The following is a 26,739-nucleotide window of genomic DNA, read 5'->3' as shown; positions in this document are numbered from 1 at the left end:
AGCGGCGGCGGCGGCGGGGTCGGGGCGGCCGCACCGCAGCCGCGGTTGTGGCCGTGCTGAGGCTCCGGGGGTGCCCATGAAGCGGCGGGCAGAGCCGAGCCGAGCCGGGGAGGCTCCAGCCATGCATTCCGGTGCGCCCGCGGGCACATGGGGCAGCGCTTGAACCGCTGCCTCGATGTCCCCGTCGCGTTGCCGCCGCTGAGGCGGAGGCTCCTGCTCCTCTTCATCATGTTCTTCCTCTGGCTCTATATGTTCTACTCCTGCGCCGGCTCCTGCGCCGGGTTGGCGGCCCGAGGTTCCCCCGCACCTCCCCGCCTCGCCCCTCCGTTACCGGCGGCTGCGGGGGAAGCGGGTGAGGAGAGCAGCCTGGAGGAGCAGCGGGCATCGCCCGACGGCGCCAGCCCCATCTCCAGCTTCTTCAACGGCTCCGGGACCAAGCGGCTGCCCCAGGCCATCATCATCGGCGTGAAGAAAGGCGGGACGCGGGCGCTGCTGGAGTTCCTGCGGGTGCACCCCGATGTCCGCGCCGTCGGGGCCGAGCCCCACTTCTTCGACCGCAACTACGAGCGGGGACTCGCCTGGTACCGGTACGGCGGGGGATCGGGGGGAAGGGACGGGGTTCTGCCCCGGTTGGAAGGGGCGGGAGGTGCCGGTGGTCGCCCGCGGAGCCGTGCGGGGAGCGCCCGGCCCGGGATGCGGAGCAGGTCGGGGCGAACCGGTAATGTTCCGCTAAGTGTTTTCCCCCCGAAAAACAACCAACCCGAACCCCACCAAACCCCGCTGGGTTTTTTGGGCGTTTGCAGGCTCTCTGCTAGCCAGACCCGGCATCATCGGCACGGAGACGTTAGGTATTAATTTAATGTATTTTTGAACGCCCTGATTTCGTTGCGATTTTAAGGCTTTCGCTGGAGCGTGTTTTGGGTTTTTTCTCTTTTACCTCGGGGTGGTCGGTATCCGAAATTCCCTTGGGGTCCTCGGGACATTGCCGTAGGGTGCGGTGCTCCCAGCCGGGACAGGTTTTGGGGGGATTTTGACCCGTTTGGGGAGCGCAGCAGCAGCCCGGGTAGGGATAAAACTTCCTCGCTCGCTTCACACGCTCTGGCTCCGTTAACTTTCCCCTAGCACCCTGATCAGCTTTATGGCTGATCGATAGCCCAGGCTGGCGATAGGATTGCGGTGGGGTGCGTGATGGTGTAACGGGGGCTTTGGGGACAGGATGGAACTTTTTGGCCGGGGGAAATGGTAAAAATGAGGGGACTGCATCCTGCGAGGGTGGAGATAGAAAGAATTTTGCGGGATGTCTGCGTGCGGGTGGGAGAAGCCGGAGACGGTGGTGCGGGAGAAGTCCGGTGATCCCCAGCCCTGGTGGGACACCGTGCGTGGGGCTGAGCTGCGGTTCTGTTTCTTTTCATCCTTTTATGATTGAAGTTCCTTTATCAAGAATATTTTGAATATGTTTTCCTGCGGAGTGTTTACAGGAATACTAAAGGAGCAGAGATGGAGACTTTGAAGCTAGATGGGAGCTGTGAAGTTGTGAATTGTTACCTCTTTGTAGTCTTGAAACTCCCATCCTGCAAGTCCGATTAGGTTTATGCCTTTTTTTTTTTTCCTTTTAATTTTTTTCTTTTTCCTTTTCTTTTTTTTTTTTTTTTTTTTTTTTTTTTTAATGTTGCCATCCCTCAGCAGTTAGTGAAATGAATGCAGGATGAGAGCTGGCAAGGAGGAGGCTGTTTTTGAAAGCACTTTTGGTTTCTGAAATTACAGAATTTTGGTGGACGATGCAGCCTCTCGTCCCGTAGTGACCAAGACGAAAACTTTACAAATTCAGTTGGGTTAAAAAAGGTAATAATAAACTTGCATTTTGAAGGGAGAAATTGCATATAACAGAGCAGAAGACCTGTCAGGATTTATTAGCAAAATGGTGTTGTACGTGTTGAACTCTGTTTTTAATTAGGCACCTAAATTAGACCATAAAATGGTTGATTAATCTTTTACAAGTAAGAGGTGGAAGGGGAGAAGGGGAGAATAATGCTTATGATTGCATTAATCTGTTATCCCAGATGCTGCGGGCAAAAGTCAATATTTGAAGCATACACATTATTTTTAAATTTGGGGAAGCTGGAGCTGAAGCTGTGTGTAACTTTCTTAAAGTTTCACCTTATCAGCTGCTCCTTTTCCAGCAGTGGGGGCCCCAGCCCTGCTGCCACGCTGCTGCGTTGTTATTGAACAGAATCTTTGCAAAAGGGCAATTTTAGCTGAAATAGAGGAAATCTGCAGGGCTGGGGGGTGATGCTCCCAAGCAGTGAGCAGGAGGGATGCTGAGGGTCTTGAAATGGCTCGGGTAGAGACACCCTGAGTGTGTCTGGCTGTGGGACTGGGACCCGGGTGGGGGTGAAGACTAAATAATTCAAAATATAAGGGTGGAGGATGTGATTTGCTCAAATCAGCAAATTACATTTGTTGTTGGGAAATAGTGCCTTATTTCTAACTTCACTTTGAATTAGATGCAGAAGTTTGTTCCTATAAGTTTTGGTGTTAGAAATCAGAGACTCTGGAGCTCAAAACTCCCACTGCCTCCAGCGAGTTTTGGCTTCTCGGCGCTCCTCAAGAATATGCTGATTTCTCCAGTCCCTAATGAGGCTTTTATTTATTATTTTAATGTCAATAAGGAGATGAGTATGTATTTTCTTAGTGGGGTAATAAAATGGGATTAAAAACGCTATAAAATACCCATGGTGACAGCCTTGTCCCTGCTTTTCAGATGCTTTTGCACAAATCGAGTGAAGTTTAGAGCTGGGGGAGTTAGGAGTGTCCTCAGCACCCCGTCCTTGCTGTTTAAATCCCATTGCCTGGCTTTGAGGAGATGAAGATGCAGTTTTTGACCCCTGTCTCATTAGAAGTCTATTTTATTTGACTGGCTTCTAGGTAAATTTGGTTGGATTTGTTAGGAGGTTTTGTTTCTTTGTTTGTTTAAGTTGTTCCTTCCTTATAACGAAGTGTTCTGAGGTAATGTTTGTTCAGATTTCTGAGTGGCAGAAGGCAGCTGAAATTTGCTTATTTAGCTTGATGAAGGCTTATATTTGGAGGTATTTGGGATTATTTGTATTTTTGCTAACCACTGAGCTCTGTCTGAAGTTCTCATCTATACACAGATAAACTACAAATTTTTTTCTCGCTTTTTTTTTTTTTTTTGTCAAGTAAAATGAAATCTACTTTTTTAGGTTTGGTTTTTTTGTGTGCAAGGCAAAACAGCATCAAGTGATGGTGACCATTGCTTCTAAAAAGCAGAGTGAAACGAGGGGGAAAAAACCCAAATTGATTATTTTGATAGTGAGGTAGTTAGAAACGTAATGGAACTAACTTCTGTACGCACATAGCGGGGTTTTCCCCCAGTAATGAGTACAACATGTTAACTGCTTCACATGAAAATATGTGCCATGACAGAGGAAAAATGGGGTCCAGTCACTCTTGCAACCTAATTTTAAGTAACGCTGGGAATTTTTGGATAGTGAGGAAGTTTTCTCTTGGCAGCAGCTTGGAGCTGGGCTCCTCAGCCTGGGTGTCCGACAGACGGCCCGGCAGCCTGCTGGGAAGTTGTTGTTTTCTTAGGGGTTGACTCTATGGGTTGGGAGGGAAAAGTATTTCTTAAAAGCCTCGAGAATTTATTTCCTTTCTTATTTCATGCAACAACGATGCATTTTGAAATATACTCGTGACTTGAAAGCTTTTTGCCCTGTAATTAAAATGAGGTAAGAAAAAATTATTATGCCCATAATGTAACATGGGTTTTGGTTGTTTGGTTGTTGGTTTGTTTGGGTTGTTTTGTTTTTTTTTTAATTTTTTTTGATTGTTTTAATCCCAGCAGGCTGTAGTACCCGGTGCCTCCTGCTGTGGGCTGAGTGTTTCCAGCCCTGCTCCACATCCCTGATTTCTATTAGGGGTCTGTAGCCCTCTGCTAGAAGCCCGGTGCCACGGCTACCCCGGCTGTGGCTCTGCTAACCCCAGCTCCCCCACCTCTGCCAGTGCAGAGGGGAGACCTCCTCTTCTTTTTCCTTTTTTTTTGGGGGGGGAGTAAATTCTTCAAACACTGGGGCTTCTTCTTTCTGCTGTGGCCAAGCTGCCTTAATTCATTCTCAGCGCTGAGGCTTGCGGGTGGTTTGGGTCTGCAGGATCAGGCCCGGTTGCCTGGTGGGGTGCAATAAACAGCTTCAAATGTGTATTTTGTAGAGTTCCCAATCACTTAAATAAGTGTTGGGGACCTTAGCAATTCCCGAGCATCTTCAATAAGTTATTTATTTTTCCCTAGGAGCCTCTTTTTTTGCTCCAAGGATCGTGCACCGGTGCCAGCGGTGCAGTCAGGCTGGGAGCAGGGGAAAGATAAATAGATCACGGCTCAAGGTTTGGGGTGAAAGCCCTGCTGAACCATGGGCAGGATTGAGCAAGGCAGGATTTTGCCCCTGCGTTTGGCCCTTCTCAGCTTTACAGCAGGAGTGAGGGTTTAATTCCTGCCCCTTGGTTGTCCCCCCGAGCTGGACACGGATCTGGCAGCTCCTCGGTGTCAGCACGGACACGGCCGGGTGCTCGTGAAACTCAACGTGGTGTTTCTGCTGGGTGGTGAAAGGTTCATTGGCCCCGGGGAGTTTGGGAAGAGTCTTGGTTCTCCCAGCTGAACTTGGGGTGCAAACCACCGTATCTGAGCAAAGCCCAATTCCATGGCAAGTTCCTGGGAGCTGCGTGTGGTTGGAACGAGTGTGTCCTGCATGGAGTTAGGCTGTCTGGGTGGCTTTGCCAAGCTGCTTTCTCATTGAGATTTTTGAAAAAATAAAAGTAAAAATTAAAAAATAAAGAATCAACCATTGGCCTTGCATCATGAATAAGTGAGCTGAGACTTCTCGTGGTCCCCTCAACACACAGAGGGCTCTGTGCCCCTTTGGCACTTCCAGCAGCTCCCCGTGACGTTGCCGAAGCCGCTGTGCAAAGTTGGGAAGAAAATGGCCCCAAAAAAGAAGGGCTGGGCTGCTACCATCAGTCAGCAAGGCCCTTGTGTTTGCATGGGATCATTCCTTTAGATCTGAGGAGGGTTGAGTTGTTCAAACAGATGGCAAAGATTATTCGTGTTGCTGGGGTTTCAGCGCTCTGCTCCGTTTCAAGCATGTTGCCCGGTATGACGCACGTGACAAGTTCTTCCCAGCACGATGCTCGGGGGGGGGGGGGGGGAGGACGACATTGTCTGCTGTGATCAGATTTCATGGCCTCACCTGTTGAGCTGCTGAACTTTTCAAAGTTGACCATGCATTGGGGGTGACTTATTTGGATGGTGGATCTGCCCAGCTAATCGTGTTAGCGCAGGACCGCGTGGCGTGCCGGGGAACGTTCTGCTCCGTCCTGGCATGAAAATGAAGGGAATGAAAACCCGTGGGCTTGACTCTGGGCTTGGGGATTTTTATTTTTTTTTTTTTTCTTTTCAAGTGGGCCACGGCAAATGTTTGTAACACACACCAAGCTCTGGATACTTCAAGGCGCTTCCAGTAAGGGCTTTGTTTTATAAAAAGCATCCAGCAAGCCCTGGGTGTGATGGCTTTTAAGAACTCAACCCAAACTACCATTCTTTTGAGCTGTATTTCCAACCTGGATCTGTTTTTCACCATCAAGCCTCACTTGCCTGTTATTAATCTGTTCTGAGTAGGAAGAAGTCTTAATTCAGTGAGCATTCAGTGTGAGCACTCGTGTCCTCTCCTGGTGTGGCCGTGGATGATCAATGGGCTCAGGGGTAATGGATTGGCCAGGGCCCTGCAGGACACTTCACATCTGGGCTCAGAGAACAACCAGTAGCAGGGCACACTGTTCAGTGGTGTCACTGGGGGTCAGGGGCTATCTGCTGCTACCCGTTGTCACCCTGTGGTGTGTGAGGAGGGGCTGGAGAGGAAGCCACTGCTTCTCTTGCTGAAATGAGTAAGAGCTGTGCTGGGTCCTGACTTGCTGCTGATGACTGTACTGGGGCTTGCCCGTGCCATTGCAATTCCAGGGCTTTCAGCAGCTCCCTCTGTGTTTCTTAATTAACTCACAAGAAATGCCATGTGCTTTTCAGAGGAGCTCAGGCCAGCGTCCAGCAGCAGTGCCAGCTGGAAGGCAACTAAATAAATGGACCTTTTCTTGACTTTCTTGGTGGAAACGAGGGCTCCCGTGATGAAATATATTGATCACCAGCAGGCTCGGAGGGAAGGTGGGGTTAACTTTGGGTGTGGTGTAGCATTGCCATTGGGAGCTGCTCTTGGGCTGGAGGTGGTTGCAAGGGGTCCACAAACAAATCTGGAGGGGCATCACATCATGGCAAGGGGAGGAAGCAGAGGAGCAGCTGTGTCTGTCAGCCTGGGGATGGTGTGTGCTGTGCAATAAACCTTAGTTCATTCATAAACATGATGGGAAGGAGATAACCTCTTCTGGAGCCATCTTGGCTTCAAGCATTCCCTGTAGTGGTTTTCAGCCTTGTCACAGCTCTGAAGAGGAAGGTGAGCTGAGTGATGGTGATCTTGCATGTGATGTCCTCATACTGAGAGGCATGAGGGGCACGTGGGAAGCTGTGGGCTGGCTACCTTGGCTGCTGACCTGCTGGACCTTGAATCCCAGCTCTGCAACTGTGTGTGCTCAGGAGCCATTCCAGCAGGCTCAGGAACTTGCTAAATGCTGTGTGAGCCTCCTCAGAAGCACCCTAGAGGTAGCCTGCTACAAAAATCTGTTTTGTTTTCTCCTCTCCCTGTAGAAAAGGAACGGAGAAAGGACATCTCTGCCCAGGGATGCTGTGAGTTAGCACTGGCTCCAGGGCAGTCGTGGCACTTTGTGGTTGTAGAGGATCTGACCCAGAACTGAAGTGAATTTGCAGTTTTGGATGCTGGGCCACGTGTGGCCGGCCCTGCTCTCCACGTGGCTTTGTACGGCAGGTCCAAAGGGCTCGGCTCTCCTAATCCTCACTGGAGGGAGATGTCCTCCCTCCTCAGGACAGCCCCTTGCCTTTAAGGCATCTTCCACAAGAGCTGTAACCTGCCCAGTGCTGCTGGGGGCTGCTGCAGAGCTCCCCAGTGCTGCACCAGCACCCGAGTGAGCGGCTCTGACCTCTCCCGAGACCTGGCACCCTCTCTCCCTGCTGCTGCCTGTTCCTGGCAGCAGCTCTTCCAGAAGCAAGCCCATGCACAATTCTCACTTTCATTTTACGTGCTGATGTATATAATGTTCTAGGTGGATGTATATAATTTTATACATCCCGTGCTGAATATGAACACGAGGCCAAACCTTGGGCTGCGGCAGCCGCGGTCCGGCGGTGCTGAGCTCGGCCGCAGTGCAAACACCAGTGCTCTGTACAAAAAGGTCCTTTTCACGTGGGAAGCTGGCTCAGATGAGGGGACAAGCCTTCAGCAACGTGTTAGTGGCCACAACTGGACCGGGTCTCCAAACATCCCTGTGTTTAATGCAGTCTGACACCCTGCTCAGGGGAGGGCTCCAGGATCAGTCCCTCGGTGTGTGTCCCTGTGCTGGGGGTGCCCAGGATGTTTCCCCAGAAGCCAAAATGCATCCCAGTTGGATTAAAGTTACACCAGGTAACTTCCATAAAGCAGCTATAACAGCTTTATATTAAAGCCCCCACCTTGCAGCCTGGCTCAGGGACTGAATGGGAACTTGTCTTAAAACTTGCAAGTCTGCAGAGTCCAGGCCAGCAGCATGTGGAGGTGTAGGAAATCTTCAGAAAGCTGCTGATTCGGTGAAAGGGGGATTAGACACGGGAAAAGCAGAGTACCCCAGCATTACACTGAGGGGAAGTTGTGTTTGGGATTTGGAGCAGGGTGGGTCGGGCTGCAGCAGGGCTGCAGAGACCTTCCTGTCACTAGGGGGAGGACAAAACCCCAGTGTTGGTAACAAAATGTTTTGCTCCTTCACTGAGCTATTAAATATTTGTTTAAGAACTGGCAGGGCCTGCAGCTTTGGGTTTGTTTGCTTTGTGGTGTTGCTTGTTTTGTTTTGTTTTGTTTTGTTTTGTGGGGTTTTTTTTTGGTTTCTGTTTGGTTTTTTTTTTGAGAAGTGAGATGGAATGGAAGCTGAAGGAAGCTGCAGGTGTGTCCTTGGGTCCCTGCTGGGGCTGTACACGATCCTGGGCTGGTTCATCTATGGGGATGGGGATGTGGCTGCTCGATGGGAATTGCAGGGGGACCCTGTGGCTTTGCCCTGCCCTGTGTTGGGGTGAAGGGGATGCCCAGATCCAAGGTGCTGTGCCTCCCTCCTCCAAACCCCAGCAGCTGCCTTTAGTGCCACGTTTAGTGATTTGTGTTGGATCGGAGCCGGTCCCCAGGAGCACTGGGACTGTCCCCATCCTCTGCAGGTGGGCTGGGATGGGGGAAGCTCCTGAGGGTCTCTCTCAGGAGCAGTAGGGTGATGGGTTTCATGGATGTCTGTAAACATCCCTGAGCATCTGCCCTGGCTTCACCACCACTGGACTCAGCTGCTCCAGAGCCACTCAGCCTGAGCATGGCCCCTTTGGGCTCAGCAAAGTTCCTTCCCTCTTCCCCAGCACTGAAAACGAAGCTTGTAGTGCTTTTTTCTCCTTTTTTTTTTTTTTTTTCTTTTTAATTTCCCTCTCAAGCAGGTCTGGTAGCTGATGAGCCTTGGGCTGTCTGCATGGCATTGTGAGCAGCAGAGGGAATAGCTAATGGGGGGTGAGCCTTGGGAGAAGATAGCAGCCTTGCCAAAGCAGAAGTGGAATAGCCGGTTAGAGTTTCACCCTGGGTTTGTTGGGAGCTGCTGTCTGCTCCCCAGGCTCTCACTGCCAGGCTGCTGCTGCTCAGACAGACAGACAGACAGACAGACAGACACCCGGCAGAGTACTGGTGTCCCAGCACCCACCTGCACCTTGTCCTGCTGCTGTGGGCTCCCCAGAGACCATCTCAAGGTCACACTGCTAAATACAGGGTAATAATTAATGAAGCTATATATAAACAGCAAGCTCATATGCTCCTAAAGCAGATTAGTTTCCTGTCTGCCCAGGAGGTTCCTCTCACCTGTGGTCCTCCCACCATCTCCTCCCACCTGGGCTCCTCCGTGGGCCAGCACCACGGTTGTTGAGTGCTTGGCCGTCCCAGTAAGGCTTTACTGGTTGGGTTCAGCAGCTGTGTGGTTGAGGTTGAGTCCAAAAATGGCACAACAACGTTTTGTACAGCAACACCTGCTCCAGGGGACTCCCCAGATCACCCAGTTCCCCCATCAAACCCAGTCTTCTTCTTGCTGGTGCAAGGACTTGTGTAGTGCTCCTGCCCACCCAACGAGAATCACTTTACTTTGTACTGGTGCCTGGTACTGGGAATATTTTAGGACTGGGAATAGGTACTGGGGTTTGCCTTCAGCAACAGGCGTTTCAAGACTCGTGTTGCTCCAAGGCTCAGCGTAGCAATAACTGAGCTGCATCATACTTTTTTTAACCCCACTTTGTTGTAGGGTGAAAACCTCCCCAGAAAACCCATTTATGATGGGGTTTGCAGCGTGGAGGTGGAAAAATAAGCTGGGCTGGGTTTCCTGGAAGAGAGATTCTTGCATCTCTCCCAAGCTGTTCAAAACTCACTTGCTGCAAACCCCAAAAGCAAAAATTATTATTATTACGTCTTAGTTTTAGTTTAAACTCCAGATCATTTTTAACGTAGCTGCAGAAACACCCCCAGATTTCTGCTGCTGCTTCCCAGACCAACTCCTTGTGTGTGTCCAGTTGTCCAAGGGCCACCACCAGGGATGGGGCCTGGTGGGAAGAGGTGCCCAGGGCTGATGAGCTCCATGTCAGAGGTTGTGCTTGGGTAACTGGGGTTTCCCCTCTCCTGCTCCCTCTCCCTCTGGGTTCCCAAGTGCCAGGCCAGGTCTCCATCCAAGAGATGGGAGCAGAGAGAAAAGGTTTTGTGAGTGCTCACAATGGTGTCCTCAGTGAGTGCAGTGCCAGGTGGAGGAGGCTGGGCTGGCCCTTTGGGAACCCAAGGGTGTGGAGATCAAAGGTGTGGGTGAGTTAATTACAATTCACATTTGGTTCATCCATATGTTTGGGTATTTGAAAGGTTTCAATGGTAACCCATTTTATATCTCCTACACCCATTGATTTGTTAATCTGACACTTGGTTCCATCTGAATAACAATAACTCTCATTCAGACCCCTCAGTGTTCAGGGGAAAGTCATTCCACTTGGGTTGTGCTCCAAGGCCTTGGCAGACAGGCACTCTGTGCTCTTTATCTGCAAGGGCTTGGAGGACTCTGGGTTAATTCAGCCCTGTCTTGGGCTCTCCATGGGAGCAGAGTGGGGATGCTGAGGAGCAGGGGGGATGCTGAGGAGCAGGGGGGGATGCTGAGGAGCAGGGGGGATGCTGAGGAGCAGGGGGGATGCTGAGGAGCAGGGGGGGATGCTGAGGAGCAGGGGGGGATGCTGAGGAGCAGGGGGGGATGCTGAGGAGTAGGGGGGGATGCTGAAGGAGCAGGGGGGATGCTGAGGAGCAGGGGGGATGCTGAAGGAGCAGGGGGGATGCTGAGGAGCAGGGGGGGATCCTGAGGAGCAGGGGGGGATGCTGGAGGAGCAGGGGGGATGCTGAGGAGCAGGGGGGGATGCTGGAGGAGCAGGGGGGGATGCTGAAGGAACAGGGGGGGATGCTGAAGGTTGTTGCTGGGTTTTGGCCCCTGTGGTTTTGCTCCCTGAGGTCCCTCCTGGTTGCCACCATAGCCATGGAGCTGCCATTGCTGGTTGGGAAGAGGTGGGCAGGGTTATGGAGAAAGAGAACCCAAGCAGTCAGAACTGGAAAGCAAGCATGGAGAGCCCTCTTAAATACAGCCCAAGTGAGTGTGCTGGGCTAGATCAAATCATTGGTATGGGGACGTGAAGTCTCTAATTATGAGAACACCTTTTTAATTAGAAGCAGTGCTTTGCATCTGTTGCACTTGCAGCAGAGCATCACCAGCTGAGCCTGCTCTTTAAAGAGCTCTTCTGTCTTTCCCTGACTATTGCCACGTCATGATCCCACGTAATGACTGGGGCAGGAGGGGAGTCTGCAGACAGACCTGCTCCTTCATCTTTCCCTAATTGGTGCCTGTCTCCCTCCTTCCCTGGGAATTCCACTCCCTCCCAAGGCTGGTGTGGTTCCTTCTGCTCTACCCTGAGTCCTGCAGCTCAGAGGGGACCCACCTTGGGACGTGGTGGCACCATGAACCTGGAGCTTGATTTTTTGTCCTGGAACTTAATTTTGTTTTCTGCCTTTGATGTTTGGTGTGAGGGGGAAAAAGGATGGGGAGAAACTGGGAAGGGTCACGCTGGCCGGGTTGGAGTTGTTGGGGCAAAAATGTCCAATTCTGGACCAATGTGTTTCACTCACTGCCCTGGTCTGTTTACCATGGAGTGATCTTAATTTCCAGTGCTGTTCCTTTCTGACTGTAAATCACAAATCCATTAACAAATGAGTTGAGGTGACAATCCCATTTGTGTTAAAATGCATTTAGAGATCAGTGCTGAGGGTTCCACTGGTGCATTAATTTGCCAGGCCTCTTGTTCCCATGAGAGGCATAAACAGCTCATCCCAGTGGGGGGACACAGTGATTGGGACAGCTTCCAGTTTACCACCAGTTTGGGTGTTGGTCAGTGCTACCCCTCCCTTGCTGGGAAGGAAGCAGAAGACCTCTGGAAGTAAATTGGAATTAAGTCTAACCCAATTTCAATTTGTTGACTCACTCAGTGGGATGCTCAGGGCAGTGAGAAGCTGGTGACTGTGGGACATGCTGGCTTGGTTGGGCACCTTCCTCCGTAGCTGGCCTTGCTCTGAGCTTGTCCTTCACTGCCATTACTGGCCACCAGGAAGGTGACCTGTCCTCTGACAGCCACAGGGGATGTCCCTTTATCTTTAAGACACATTTTAAGACAGAGTTGAGGAGGACCCTCAGTGCTGCAGGGGCACATGGATGGGTGTTGCTGAGAGGCACGTGGAGTTGTGCAGCTGGGGTCTCCCAGCAGCTCACCAGCATCACTTGGGCTGTGCTAGGAGCGTGCAAGTGTTAGCAAAAAAGAAGAAAAAGTGCAACTTTCTTTTTTCTGTAGTGAAACTGGCAAGCTGGCAGCTTTCAGAGCTGCTGTTTTCAAGGCTTCTGCTGTTCAGGACACGCTGGGTGCCCATAGGATGCTTTTAGGTGCAGAAGGAGGATTCCTAGAGGTCCCACATGGCTTTTTTTTTGAGAGCTGTGGATGTCTGTTTGAAGGCTTCTTTCAAGCCTGCCCTGGCTCTGCCACCCCAAGAGCTCCCTTCCCTCCTGCTGCCTCTGCCATCAGCTGGAAGATGCTCCAAGGGCTGCTGGTGCCTGGAAGAAAGTGCTGCTGGGCAAATGGAGCAGTGTCCCTGCTTTGCTGTCCCTGTGCTGAGGAAGAGGAGCAGAACTGTCACACAGCTGCCACTGTCACCAGCTCTGTCACTGTCACTGGGGCTCTCTTAGCCCAGCAGGGAGGTTTAAGCCCCTCCTGGACATGTCTCACCCCAAGGGCAGGTGAATCACTGGGGATGCTCCCCCTGCATCAGTCACAAACCCAGGGCTGAGCTGAGGCAGAAAGGGGCTCTGGGGCTTATCAAGGGGCTTTTTTCTCTAATCTTGGCTTTCAGGCCCTAGTGGAGGAAGGCTGGGCTTGGTCAGGAGAAATGTGTGTCAAAGAGGCAAGCAAAGCCCTCCCTGTGCAAACCTTGGGCTGCTCACACTGATGCCTAACAAAAGGTGACACTATCAGCTACCTGCCCGTGCAGGCACAGGGATTAGGGCATCAGTTTCCCTCTCTGGGAGAACACAAAAGACCTCTCAGCAGGGCTGTGATTTATGAGCACGGCAACAGGGGAACAGGGTCCTGCCCATATCTGGCTGGGGTGGTTTGCTCAGGGAGTGTTGACCTGTGTAACATTTGGTTCAGGGTTGGCTCTTTGGTTTGTGGGGTTTGACTGGGGTTTTTTTCCCTCCTCTTCCAGCAGAATCAGAGCAGGTGAAATGGGGTAGCTCAGCAATGCCCCAGGGGAGAGGAACAGTGTGAAAAGGGGACTGAAATTAGTTCGTTGTGCTGGGTGGAAACTTCTTAGGTTCTCCTGAACCATCAGCCTGGGTGTGCAGGGATTGACCACCCATGGCCAGTTGCTTTTGGTGGTTGGAGGCTGCTGCAGTGGTCCCTGGTGCCTGCTCACTCAACCAGAAAGTTGAGTTTATAAGTACCTGCCATAAAAACCCACGTCCATATAAACCCTACAAACCACCACCCTAGCAGTGGGTACCCATTGACTCAAGGCTATGTATTTTTGAGGGAAGAAAAAGGTCTGGTCCTTCAGGTTGGCATAGAGTAAGAGGCCAAGGCAGTCTGGAGAGTTTATTTTACTGCAGGAGTGAGTTGTCAGCACTGAAATCCCAGCAGATGCCCGAAATTCTTCCTCCTGCCTCCCTTTCAGGCTGTTGCCTGTTTAATTTATAGAGTAAAATGTCTCTACCACTTTGCAATAAACTCTTGGGCACAGTGGAAGTTATCTTGGCTTCTTCTGAACCTCCACCCTGGTGCAACTCCAGAGTAGGTGCTGAGCTGCTCCTGCTGGAGGTGGGGAGGATTTATACTGGTGGCCTGAAGAGAGGGATGGAGATGACACTGGTGTAACTGGGGCACTTCTGCAGGGATCATTTCCAGTGAAACGTTCCAGCAGGGTGCTCTGAGAGGGGCTGTGCCTCTGGAGTGATGCACACAGCTTGGTGGAGGTGGTTGGCCCTGCAGTCTGATGGAAAGAAGCTTTGGTTGCAGTGAGCTCAGTCCTGGTTCCTGCTGGCTTTAGGGTTATTTCCCTCTTTTAAATCAGGGGTTGCACAGAGCTGCCCATCCCTGCTCTTCTTTAAAAAAAAAAACAAACCAACAACTTTCTTTTCTTTCTACTTTTTTTTTACTACTTTTTCTACTTTTACTACTACTTTCTACTTTTTCTACTTTTTATCCCCATGCCTGCAGGGCAGCACCCTCTCTGCTCTTTGTCATCTGGAGGGGACCAGGGGGGGCCCATGGCAATGAAAGGGACTGGGGGTGACCAGGAGGGTATAAGATGCTCGTTCCAGCTCCACCCCCTTTACTGTGCTCCAAAGCTCTTATTTTCAGAGCAAAGCACTATTGAAGCATTGGGACAATGGAGACCAAATCCTTCTGGGGGAGGGGAGGTGCTGGAAATTGCATCTTTTGTTGCTTTTACTTCTTTACTTGCCCATCCCACCCCTCCAAGAAATCCACATAGATGCCTGATAGCTGATAATGCCATCACTTTCTTAGGCCCTTGCTAATAGGATTATAATTATTACTGGAGATGAACTGGAGTGAATAGAATATTTACCACTTCATCTTAAATTATTGTAAATCCCTCCAAAGCAGCCCTTTGATATGTAAAGTGCTGCTCCTCTCCCCCCCAGTGAAGATAATTATTTAGTGGAAGTTCAGAGCTTTTAAGTATGATGGGGGACAGAAAAAGGCCTCTGTGTTTACATAAAGAGGAAGGCCAAAATAATGAACTGGTGGAGCTGATGAATATCTTGCCTGGCTCCAGCAAAGAAGGGGGAAAGTTCTTGCTGAGCAGTTGTAACATCTCAGGCTGTTGGCAGGGGGAGAGGGGAGAAAATAATGGGAAACTCAAGCCTGCCTGGTCCAAAGCAAGCCCTGTACCTCTGTGTCCCATCAGGGCACGAGGACACCTGGTGACAGCACCAGCAGCATTTTGGGTTTGTTCTGTAGGGCTGGAGGAATTTCTGTTTGAGGAACGAGGAAAAAGGCTGAGGAGATGTTTCAGAGGAAGAAACAGTCCTGTCCCAGGTCAGAGCTGGGCTGGAGGTGGAGAGAGGGCTGGATTGGCATTGTGGTGCTGAGACTGGGGCTACAGCAGGAGGCCAGGAGCTGATGCAGAGCAGGGAGCTTGGGGGGGCCGTGCACATGGAGGGTCTGCCTGGCTGAGGAGGAAGGGCTGGAGGAGAGCTTGGGTGAGGGTTGTTAGGCAGATAAACTGAATCAGGCCCAGGAAAGCCCCTGAGCTGCCTGGGGCCCTGTTTTGTCCAGGTTGGGTGCTCAGATGCTGCTGCAAACCTGCTCTGGGTGTGGGGAGGCTCAAAGCTCCACGGTGTCTCCTGGGTCTGATCTGAGTGCAGTGGCTTTGGGGGAGGAAGATGAAGGTTTTCACAGAAAAACAGAGAAGAAAAAAACGCAAGAACCCCAGAACTAAATCCCTTGTGACCACAGCAGTGTGTTGTCCCCTCCTTGAGGCACTGCTTGCTTTGATTTGCTGGGGCTGGTTGGTTCAGCCCGGCTCTGCTTGCCTGGAGTGGGCACCAAAGGGCCATCTGCCAGTGCACATCTCCCTGCTGCCCCCCAGCCTTTGATGGGATTTTTTTTTTTTAATCTACATCAGAGATCAACTTAGATCAGACTCCACTGCTGGGTCAGAGCCTGTTCCTTTGGGGCATGGGGTGATGCCACCTGTGGCTACCAGCTCTGTGACACCATCAGAACCCCAGAGCAGCTTTGGTGATGCCTCAGCACACTCTTACCCTGCTCTGCCTCCTTTAATCCTTAAACCCTCCAACAGGTGAAGGGCACCTGGCAGATTTGGGGTCAGGGAGCAAGAAGAGTGAGAAAAACATTACTTTCAGGCCCACATATTTCCCTCCCCTCCTCCCTACTCCTTTACCTACCCCTTCCTCACCCCCAAAGTTCATTAATTCCCATCATCTGGTTTGTGTAAACGTCGTGGCGAGTGTTTGATGGAGCTGGATAGGGTTACACCCGTTTCAAAAAGGCCGAGCCTGGTTCCCAGCCATTCCCTTTTATTGTTGTATAATTTGCCAACCCAAACAACGGGCTCCTGCTCCAGACAAAGGGACACATGTTGCCCTCACCCGTGGCCATAAAAAGAGGAGAGGCTGTGCCGGCGCTTGGTGCGAGGGCAGCCTGAGCTGGGGAGAGCTGTGGGAAGAAAAATCTGATGTATCAAATAATAAACCAGCAAGTGCTCCCAACCCCAGTGAGGAATTTACTGTTGTCTCTTCTCTGTTGCTTCCTCTTCCATCTTCTTCCTTCCCCCATCCAGAGCTGCTGCCACCACAAGGTAATTTTGGAGCCAGCTGACCCTGGTGCTGGTGGCAGGCTCCATGCTGTAATTAAAACATTTTATTAATTGAATAGTCTTGCCCTGAGCTTGCCAGGTTCTTGCTTTTAAGGAGCGTTTCTTGGATTTGATGGTTTTGTCATCAGACCCATGGAGAGGAATGTTGGGTGGGATAGGGATGGGTCCAGTGTGGTGGCTCTGGAGCTGAACTGGTGGTGCTGGTGACATTCTGGGTTTTGCTTCCCAGAGCATTGCAGAGCTCTTGCTCACTGTCACCTGCCAGTGCAGGGCTATGGGTGTGTGGCTTTAATCCAGCCCTTGGCTGCTCTGATCACCACTCTACTTTTTTCCTGCTTTCTGACAGCAATGTGCTGCCTCAGAGACAGGGAAGAAATGGGGATCACCTTGGCAGAGCGGGGGGGCTGAGGGAAAGCTGCCAGGAATGGGAATGCCACCCCCATCCTCCCCTGGGGGGCCTTTTCAGGAGGCTCAGTTTGGCCCAGATTTATTTGTTGGGGTGGTGGAAGAGAGGAAGAGGCAGCAGTGAAGCTCTGCTCAGAAGTGTGTTGGGTTTCAGACAGACAGACAGACAGACAGGGGGTGGAACAAACTCTTTGGCTTTGTGAGATGCTGAGTGGAGCCGAGCGGGACCATGCTGGGATGGGGACAAGGGACAGGAGAGGAGAGGGTGCAGCAGGCTGGAGAGGGGATGAGGCTTCCTCCTGCTCTGTTTCCTTTCAAGCTTTTCCCAGCAGGTAGCAGGGGACTGGTTTGCTTTCCAACCTGCAAAGTGGAAATGCAGCAAAAGTCAGAATGAATCCCTCAGGTGCATCACTCTGCTCTGGGGGCTGGGTTGGGCAGCCTGGGCTGTTGTCACCTTGGGTTTTCAGACTCCTTATCCCCACTCTGGAGGCTGAAATATCTGCTTTCTGCCTCAGCAGAAGATCTTCTGTGTCTGCTGTTCCCATTTCTGTTCACCTTCTGGCCAGAAGCTCTCAGTCTGATCTAGGTGGTTTCTTAGCCAGCCTGTTGGGAGGGTTTGGGGATGCTTGCCTCAGGAACAGCTCAGCTTGTCAAAACTTGGTTTTCTGGGAAAAAAATCACTTTTTGTCTTCTTGAAATGCCAGTCAGGAATTTGGGTAGAAACTGTCCAGAAATAGGTTGAGTACATTGCTTGTGCACTGCTGGGTGACCAAGCAGATGGTTCTGGATTGCAGACCTGAACGTGAGTGTGGCTGAAATCCAAAATAGTTTGACTTGCTTTCCCTCCCCTGCCCCCTGTTTTCCTTGTTTCCAGAGAAAGCTGAGGGGGAGAAGTGTAGAAATTCTTTCTGTAGCTGCATCATCCTGCTATGAGGCTGGTTTATCCTGACTGTAACAGTGCCTCTTCTTTTCCCCCCACTCCCACACTTTCCATCCCTTCTAGGGGGGGTTTGCCATCCTTGTGGGGGGAAACTGAGGCAGCTCAGAGGACTGCGTGAGAGGGGTGGTCTGGAGTGGAGGGGCTTGAGACTGGAGGATGCTGGAACACAGGGCACCCCTATTTTTTTAACTCTTACCTGTGGGACTTCAGCTCTTGAGCACACTGGGGTGAGGGGACCATCTCTGGAAGGGATGCTGGATGTCTCCAGGTGCTGGGCAGGAATGTCAGCAGCACACAGGAAAACTCCTCATCTGCTGGGCTCTGGGGCTCCTCTGGGGCAGCACCTGAGGGTGCTGGGTCCTGATGGTGACCTCTGGGTGGGCAGACAGCCAGGTGGTTGGTCCCCTCCCCAGCCCCCCCAGGCTGAGCCCTGAGGGATTTATCCCGTGGGTGTTTGGGGTGGCAGGAGGTGCGTGGGGGGCCCGACAGACGTCCTGGGGGATGGGAGCAGGGATGCCCATCCTGCCCTGCCCTGCACCCTGCTCTGTCCTACTTGCAGTGGGTAATTCAGCAACAGGTTGTGGGGGTCCCCCCAGCCCCTCACTGCTCCTCCTTGGGAAGTGGCAGCAGATTAGCCCGGAGCCCCTCTGGGCAGACAAAAGCTGCCACAAAGGGCATTAGGCTTTGGGATTGGATTACCATGTGGCCACCTGTCATCCCCACTTTGTAAATTTATCTCACTCTGGGTCTGGTTTTCACACTGGGGAAGTCTGCACTTTAAAAAAAAAAAAAAAAAATACATAATTTCCCCCCACACACCTCCCCCAGTGCCTCTCTGAGCAGCAGCCTGGAGGAGTTTGCCTTAGCATCCTTCTTATTCCAAGCTTCAGAGCTGCGTGGGGCTGGGGATTAGGGCTGTATGAATGAAGAGAGCATTTATTACATTAGTCTGAGTGGTTAATAGGTAAAGTAGGCCAATCCATCTTTAGACTAAGCCTATCACTTCGCCTACGAAGGGTGCAGGCTTCACCCAGGAAATATTCATTAAAGGAAAAGCTTTTCCTCTGTCCCTCTTGACATGTTAATAGCTCAGGGTTAGGGGCTCTGCTCTCTGCCTGCAGAAAATTCATTGGCAAATTCATCCCTGTGCTCACCAGGACCCCAGTGCTCCCTGCTGGGACCATCTGAGCTTGGTGGGAAAACGGGTGCTGGAAGTCTGCTGCTGCTCCTCATCCTCGGTTTTCCCCTCCTCATCCTTGCTTTTCCTGTCCTCATCCTCACTTTTCCTCTCCCATGCTCTCTGTGTGCCTCCTCCCTCCCCAAGCAGGGCTGGAGGTTCAGGTCCTGGGTCAGGGCAGCACTTGGGTGCTGGGACTCTCTGCTGCTGGGTGTTCCCAAAGCCCCAAAGTATTCATGGGGCTGAAGGGATCAGACAGTCACTATGAAATGGGGTGATTTGGAGGTCTTTGAACTCCAGGTTGCCAGAAGGCAGGAGGATAACAAGGCAGGAGGCACTGCTTGCCAAGGTCTCCCTGCTACCTTCATTTCCTGCTCCAGTATCCTCAGTGCCAGCCCTGTCCTGACTGGTGCAGCAGCTTTTGTCCAAGGGCTCAGCTGAGCTCCCCATTTCCCACACTGTGCCTCCCTTTTTTATCTCCCTTTCCTCTCCCAGAAGCACAGCAGTGGTGGCTGCTCCTCTCCCACTCTTCTTTTGCACCCAACAGCACTGGCAGGAGCTGCCCAGGGCTCTGTCCTGTGGAGTTTCCATGGATATTGAGGACTCCCCAGCTGTCAGGAGCTGCCCCAGGGCTGAGTGAGGGTGCTGAGTGTGGGTTTTTGCTGTTACTTTTGCTCAAAGGGGTTTCATCCTGCCAGGACAGCGTGGCTACAGCTCTTCTGACCTTCACAGCTCCTCTTCCTCCTGCTCCTGCAGTGGCTCTGGTTTCACAGAGCCCAGGAGCAGATGTGTGCAGGGATGGGGTCCTGTTCCACCAGCATCTTCCTCTGGTGGGTTCTGCTGGAGCTCTCCAGGAGCCAAACTGCCCTTCTCCAGCTGTGGTCTGAATGGGAATAAATGCTTCTCAGTGACTTTTCCACCTGTGTGAGTTCAAACCAGCCAACTTTCCAGTTCCTCCTGTCCCTGAGGCTCTGTTGTCTCTGGCTGCCAGCATGACAACTGGTGCCTCTATGGGGAATTATGGAAATCATGAGAAAGCTCCTTACAAGGGACAGAGCCATGCAATAAAACTTTGCTTTCCCTCATGTGATTCTGTCAGAGGTTCAAACCACATCCGTGGGCCACGGTATTTGGCTTCACTTGCTGCCATCCAGCATTTAGGCTGCCACTTTTTAAGGATCTTTGTTTGGGGCACCTGTCTGGGTACAAAGAGGGGAGGGCTGGAGCTAGGGCTGAAAGTATGGAGTATGGAGTATGGCTGAAAGCTGGTTTTGAAGGCTGCAGTTCTCATTTTTGGGTTGAAGGCTCTATTCATCTCTCTGCTCAGCTTAGCCTGTGCCCAGCCAGCCAGCCAGCAGTGGCAGTGATGTCCCTTGTCTTGCTTCTCCTCCTGTGGTAGCTCACCAGCAAGATGTTCTGCACATGCCAAGGCTTCAAGTTCTCTCTCTCAAAAAAAAAAACAAACCAAAAAACCAACAGCCAAACCAAAACCACCTCAAACAAACACAATTTTGGGTGGTCAGGACCTGCACAGAACTGGGTGCTCTCACCTCTGTTGGAATCAAGAGATGCTGGGTGTACTCAGCCACAAATAAGTGTGGGTTCAGGGGCTGAGTGGTGTGTGAAGAGGCTGACACTGGGCTGGGGGATGTCTCTGAGACAAGGAGTTGCTCCTTGCTGTCTTCCACTTCTCTGGTGCTCTCCTCTGTGCTTCTTGAAATGCTAATGAAGAGTTTGTGTTTCCCAACCAAATCAACTGACTCAGCACCTTCACCTCCAGCAATTTCCTCCTGTTTCATGGCCCAGCCCTACCCGGTGCCTCTCTTGTGCAAGGAGGGAAAAAAAAAAAAAAAAAATCCTTGCATTATTCCCAGGAGACTGATAAATACTGACTGGAGGAATCCTGGAGGAAAAGTTGGTCTTGAGGTGCAGGGCCCTGATGGAGCTGACCTGGAGCCAAAGGGCTTCACAGATGTCCTGAGCATCCCTGGCAAGCAATCTCCTCTCTGGGCAGGTCCCAGGCTATTAAAGACTTCATGGGTTGAAACCAGCCTCTTAAATCAAGCTGGAAAGCAGGCAGTGGCCAGCTCAGGATGTAGAACTTGGGTTTAATGTGGCCATAAATAGAGACACCATTTAATGAGTCAACTGTCGAAATCCACATCAGCCCACAACAGATTTAAGAGTTGCTCTCTGAGCATTATTGACTGGCTCTGTTCTGCAACAGCACGATGGGTTTGCAGGCTTGGCCAGAAAGGCAAAGGATTAGTCAGAGTTTTATTTTGGTTACTGTTTTTTGGCACATGCTGGCTCCTGCCTTCCAGGAGCTCTGGTGTCCCAGGTACCTGGCAGAGCAGTGTGGGTTTTGTCTGCCTGTGAAACTCCACTTGCATGGCTTCAAATTGCAGCTCTGGGGGTTGCCACCAGCCCTGGGCATGGCTGGGGGGCTTCCACAAACTGAGAGCCCCTTCCTCCACCATCTGGATTGCCCATTGCTACCTCTCCCAGTGAGCTGGTGTGGGGACCATTTCCCACCAGGGGTCTGCAGGGAAGGGGCTTTCTGAGCAGCCCCCTCACCTGTGGTGCAGAGGTGTGGGTCACTGGGTGTCCCTTGCCAATAAACACATCCCATCAAATTGATGCCAGAAGTAAAATACCAGGTACAACACAAACTAAATAGCAGTGTCATAAACCAGCTACTGACCAACTCTCATCAGCGTGGGATGATGCTTCAGTCACACCTCTCATTCCTGCTTTTCTGATTATTTGGCTTCACCTCAGGTGGGTCAGCTGGCTTCTTAACCATCGAGTTTAGCACAAATTATCAGCAGCTTTTATTAATTGCAGAAGCCCATGATGGTCTTTGCATAAACAGGCAGGGAGGAGATGGCCATGGGGGAACAAATATCCTCAGAGTTGTGCACCTGAGGGCAATGCTGTTAGAGGCTGGCAGGTCACAGACTGCTGGTTATTTCTCTGGGCTGGGTGGATGTTTTGAAAACTTAATCAAATTTTATAGCTTTAATTTTGTGGCAGACCCCTCTTGCCTTGTTTGTTAACTGCCTTGCAACTCAGAGCAAATGAGTCCCTTTGGGTTATAAAGGGAAAGAATTGGCAAACAGTCTGAAATATTTAGGCTTGCTTAGTGAATGGGAGGGAAAAAATTCCTCCTGCTTCCTGCTGCTTCCATCGTTTCTGCAAGCTCTCTGGTTTTTCCCCACATGGCTAATTAGGAATAGCCAAGGAACAGGGTGGAAGTGCTGCAGGATTTAGGTTTCAAGGGTGTTTTGTGGGGGTACCTCCTACCCATGAGCTGAGGTGTCACCTCCATGGTTACATCCTGTATCCTCACCTCCGTGGCAGGGGAGGGAAGGGAAGGGGTTGTCCTTGCTGGCTGCTGGACTGGGATGTGCTGAAGATGCCACCAGCAGCTCTTGGTGGAGTATTGGGGAAAAAATCTGCACTGTGATAAGGAATAGTAAAGCAATGGGTGAAGCAAGAGGACCCTGGCACCAATCTGCACCTTCTCACCTGCTGCTGGGGGAAGCCAAAGTGGCCATGCTCTGGTGAGCTCCTGCTTTTCTGCTCCACCATTCCTGTTGTTCCCCTGGGGAAAATGAGCCCTGGTATGGAGCTGAGGGCTCTGCCTTTGACCTGAGCCAGGAAAGGTGCCTGGAAAGGACTCATCCTGACTGGTTGGGAGCTGGTTGGGAGCCACACTCCAGGTGCAGAATGCATCCCAGCTAATCCACTCCTGGATAACGGGGAGATTGCTCAGCTGGAGTTCTAATAGTGGCCTTTAATAATAATAATCCCCCTCTAATCCCTAAATCAGTGGGAAATGACTTTATCTGTCCAAGCTGAACAACCTGTGCAGGCATTTTAGGGAGAGAAATTCTCGTGTATCTGTGTGTGAATGTAAATATACACGTGTGTGTGTTTTGATTTGAACCCTGCTGGTCTGACCTCTGCGTGTGTTTTGCTGCAGGGACCTCATGCCCAGGACCCTGGAGGGGCAGATCACCATGGAGAAGACCCCCAGCTACTTTGTCACCAAGGAGGCCCCCGCCCGCATCTCCTCCATGTCCAAGGGCACCAAGCTGATCGTGGTGGTGCGGGACCCCGTGACCAGAGCCATCTCGGACTACACCCAGACGCTCTCCAAGAAGCCCGAGATCCCCACCTTTGAGAGCCTGACCTTCAAAAACAGGACTACGGGCCTGATCGACACCTCCTGGAGCGCCATCCAGATCGGGATCTACGCCAAGCACCTGGAGAACTGGCTCCTCCACTTCCCCATCGGGCAGATCCTCTTCGTCAGCGGGGAGAGGCTGATCAGCGACCCCGCGGGGGAGCTGGGCAGGGTCCAGGACTTTCTGGGCCTCAAGAGGATCATCACCGACAAACACTTCTACTTCAACAAAACCAAGGGCTTCCCCTGCCTGAAGAAGGCAGAAGGCAGCAGCAAACCCCACTGCCTGGGGAAGACGAAAGGCAGGACCCACCCTGACATAGACCAGGAGGTGGTGCAGAGGCTGCGGGACTTCTACCGACCCTTCAACATGAAGTTCTACCAGATGACAGGGCAGGACTTTGGCTGGGACTGAGCCTCAGCCTGAGCCTGGCGTGGGAAAGGCCCCTGGAATTACCTGCCCGGCATGGTTTGTGTATCTAAAGAGATATATATGTATGTAAAATGTACAGAAATCTATTTTATAATAATTTATTTTTAATTCCTAAGCAATTAATTCACTAAGCTGCCTAACTGCACTGGCTAGAACAAGTAGCCCATAACCTGTTTAACATTCCACAGTGTTTAATTCTAATATGTCTCTCCCTTCTTTTTTTTTTTTTTTTTTTTTTTTTTATGGTTTGTTGGTTTGGGCTTTTCCTTTTCCCTCCCTATCCTGTTTTCTCCTCTTATTGATTTGGTTTGTAACAGATGGTGCTTCCATTTTTCCTAGAGAAAATTTGTATTTAAAAAAAAAAAAAAGCAAAAAGAAAAAAAAAGAAAAAAAAAAAAAAAAAAGCAAGGGTGTCAGGGGAGGGAGGGAAAGCACAAATTTATTTTTGTTACGGGTATCTGGCCTTTATAAACACTTGCTTTCCCTATTCCAGTGTCCCAGTCTCTGCTCCAGTGTGGTGCTCCCTCATCCCACAGCTTCCCAGTTAGTCCTGGGGCTGGGGGGGGTTTCTCTGGGGAGGGAGCATCTCCCTGCACCCCGTACCTCTGCTGAGCACCACGCTGTTTTCCTGGTGCTGGGAAGCACAGGGAACCCCGAGCCATCCAGCTCCACATCCCAGGACTCTGCTGGGAGGGCAGTGTCCTCCCTTTCCAGCTGGGAAGCCAGCAGATCCTGCTGGATGTGCAGCTCCTCTGCTTTCCCTCTGCTTGCTGCCAAGGAGCTTCCTTCCTGCAGTCCCTCCGTGCATCTCAGATCTTTGCTGCAGGACAGATGTGCAGCCAGATGTGGCTGCAGTGCACACCTGGACCACCCCACCTGGGCCATGGCTGCCTGGGGAGCAGCCCCCAGCCCCCAGAGACACCCCCTGACCCCCATGGGGGGTGTCCCAGGACCCAGCACAGGCACTGCCACCTCCAGCCCTGCAGCTCCTGGTGCCTGGGGCTGGGCAGCAGCCTTGGCCCTCGGGACTCCTGAGGCTTTTTTGGGTCCAGCACCTCCCCGGGGAGCTCTCCCCAAGGAGCAGCCTTTGGAGCCTGGAAGAACTTCTGCCTTGCCAACGAGGATGGATCTGTAGGAAGTTGGAGGATGGGTTGGGGTGTTGGTGGGTTGGGGTGTTGCTGGCAGCTCAGTGTCTCCTCCAGGCAGGACAGGAGGCTCCAAGCTCTGATCCATCAGCCCAGGTACAGCAATCTGGAGATCCTTCACCTCAGGTGGGAACCCAACTACTTTGGGGCATTAGGAGAGGTTGGCAGGGCTCTCCTGAGAGCTTTGCCCATGCTCTGTGTGCTCAGGAGGTGTCAATAAATGCTGTGTGTGTCCCAGGCCTCACTGTTCCTGCCAGAGGTTCTGCTGGCTCACCCAGAACACCTCCAGAGCAAGGGCACAGCAGCTGTGATGTCCTCCTGGAATTTTTAGCAGGGAGCAGGGCCCTGGGCAACACCAAATCCACAGACCTCACCTGCAAGCCCTGTGGGGCCATAGCACACCCAGCATGGAGCCTGCTGGGTCAGTGTCACCCTGTCACCATGTCACCCTGTCACCACTGGCAGGTGGTGAGGGTAAAACCTGACACAGCAGATGCCCCATTGGGGTTGATTTTGGATGTGTTGCCAGCACACTGTGTGTGCCCTGCAGCCCCACGGTGCTGACTCCTGTCCTGCTGGGGTGGCACCTGCCTTGGGTGGCATTTCCCAGTTTTGTAGCCTCCTTGCTCTCACCTGCTCTTTACAGCTCTTTGCTGGGGCCCTTGGGTGGTGGAAAGGCTCCCTGGAACCTGGATTTTTGGGTCTTGTTCTGGTCCTGCTGACGGGAGGAGCAGACCCAGTGCTGGAGGGATCTGCCCTTCAGTGCTTGCTTTGGATCCAAGGGCTTGGCTCAGCAAGGTGACATCTCCAGAGGGATTTAGGGACCTGCATCCCTGTCGTTGCCAGTGGAGTGGGGTTCATGGATGGGGTGTCTGCAAGGAAAGGGAGATGCCAGGTGATGCCTGGCAAGCCTGCTGTGAGCAGGATGCAAATCCCTCCTGGGGCTTTGCCTGCCAGCACAGCCTCCTACAAAAAAGTTCCTGTAAATCCTCTCCTTTTTTAGCCCTGGGCTGTTTCCAGCAGCAAAGCAGTGGTTTGGGATCAACCTGGTCCTGCTTCCAGAGCTCCCTGGTGGGAGTGTGGGACCTGCTGGGCTGCAGTCCTTGGTTGGATCTATGGATCTATGGATCTATGGATCTATGGATCTATGCACACTTAGGACCTTGGGATTTTGCTCCAGCCAGGTCCCTGGCTCTTCCCTGCTGCCAGGAGGGTGCTGGGTGTCCCAGTGCTGCTCCAGAGCCCTGGGAAAGGGCGCAGGGATGAGGAGGGGGTGGTGGGAGCAGAGAAGCAAATACTGCCTGGTGGAGAAAGAGTGATTTTTGGTTCTCAGACCTCAGTCTTCCTACTATCCAGCTTATGCAACGTGTGGCAAGCAGCTCAGCCTCTCCTCCTGACCTGCAGGCAGCTCCCTGGGTGGTTTTGCTCTCCTGCTGCCTGGGCAGATCCCATGGGCTCTGCCTCTCCCTGGGGATCCCTCCGGAGAGCCTCTTCCTGCTGCTTCCCACTGCTGGGAGATTCCCTTTCCCCTGTGTCTTCCTTCTTGCTTTCTTAGAAACAATTTTTTTTTTTTTTTTTAAAAATATCCTGATGCCTTCCTCAGCTGGAGCGGGGGTTTCATTTGTGTCACCAAACCCTGCTGCAAAATGCTCTCATGAGGAGCAGATATCCTGAGGGTGAAGAATAATTCTGACCTTAAACAAATCCTTAGCCCTGGCTCAAGATCCTTCCTGGTGAAGTCTGCACTGGACTTTTAATGTAAAGGCCTTACCTGAGAAATCAGACAAGGAAAGTGATTCCCCGTGGGGTACAGCTGGTTGCTAATACTGGAATCAGTGCTATTGTCATCATTTTTTCAAAATATACCTTTTGTTTGAAGTTAAGCTTGGAGATGTGATCAGACGTTCTTTTTTTTTTTTTTTTTTTTTAATTATTTTTCTTTTTATTTTTCACATTGTAACATTAATTTATGGCTGAGTTTCATTCAGTCCTGTATTCAGAAGTGCAGTACAGGTCTCAGTGATGTGTTGTCTGTATCATGGTACTATAGAGTAGCCCATTTGTAAGAAAAGAACAAAACTGAAAGAAAAAACAAACAAAACAAAACAAACAAACAAACAAAAAAAAAAACACAAAAAGGAAAACATGCAAAAAAAAAATGTAAATCAAGTATTTTGTGGTATGTACAACACAAATTAATTTTACACAGAGAAAGATGTTTCTAGGAAAATGAAATTCTGATAATTCATACTATTTGTATGAACAAATAAAAGCTATATTTTGCCAA

At 51.4% G+C, this 26,739-nt stretch overlaps 1 protein-coding gene across 2 annotated transcripts; it reads left to right on the top strand.

The window, feature by feature from the left end:
- Positions 1-26,739, top strand: LOC139805747 (heparan sulfate glucosamine 3-O-sulfotransferase 3B1-like). 2 transcript variants are annotated; one of them, XM_071764498.1, is made up of 3 exons: positions 7-587; positions 22,051-22,248; positions 22,671-26,739. In XM_071764498.1, the coding sequence occupies exons 1-3, from the start codon at positions 148-150 to the stop codon at positions 23,287-23,289; spliced, it is 1,257 nt and encodes a 418-aa protein (XP_071620599.1). In that variant the 5' UTR covers positions 7-147; the 3' UTR covers positions 23,290-26,739. The 2 variants fall into 2 exon arrangements, with proteins under 2 accessions (XP_071620600.1, XP_071620599.1); XM_071764499.1 differs by lacking the exon at positions 22,051-22,248 and having other exon boundaries at positions 1-587.

Source organism: Heliangelus exortis, chromosome 20 (genome assembly GCF_036169615.1).
Source record: "Heliangelus exortis chromosome 20, bHelExo1.hap1, whole genome shotgun sequence".
In the NCBI taxonomy this organism is placed as follows: Eukaryota; Metazoa; Chordata; class Aves; order Apodiformes; family Trochilidae; genus Heliangelus; species Heliangelus exortis.
The sequence above is the reverse complement of the archived record's forward strand: the minus strand, read 5'-3'. Positions and strand labels throughout refer to the sequence as shown.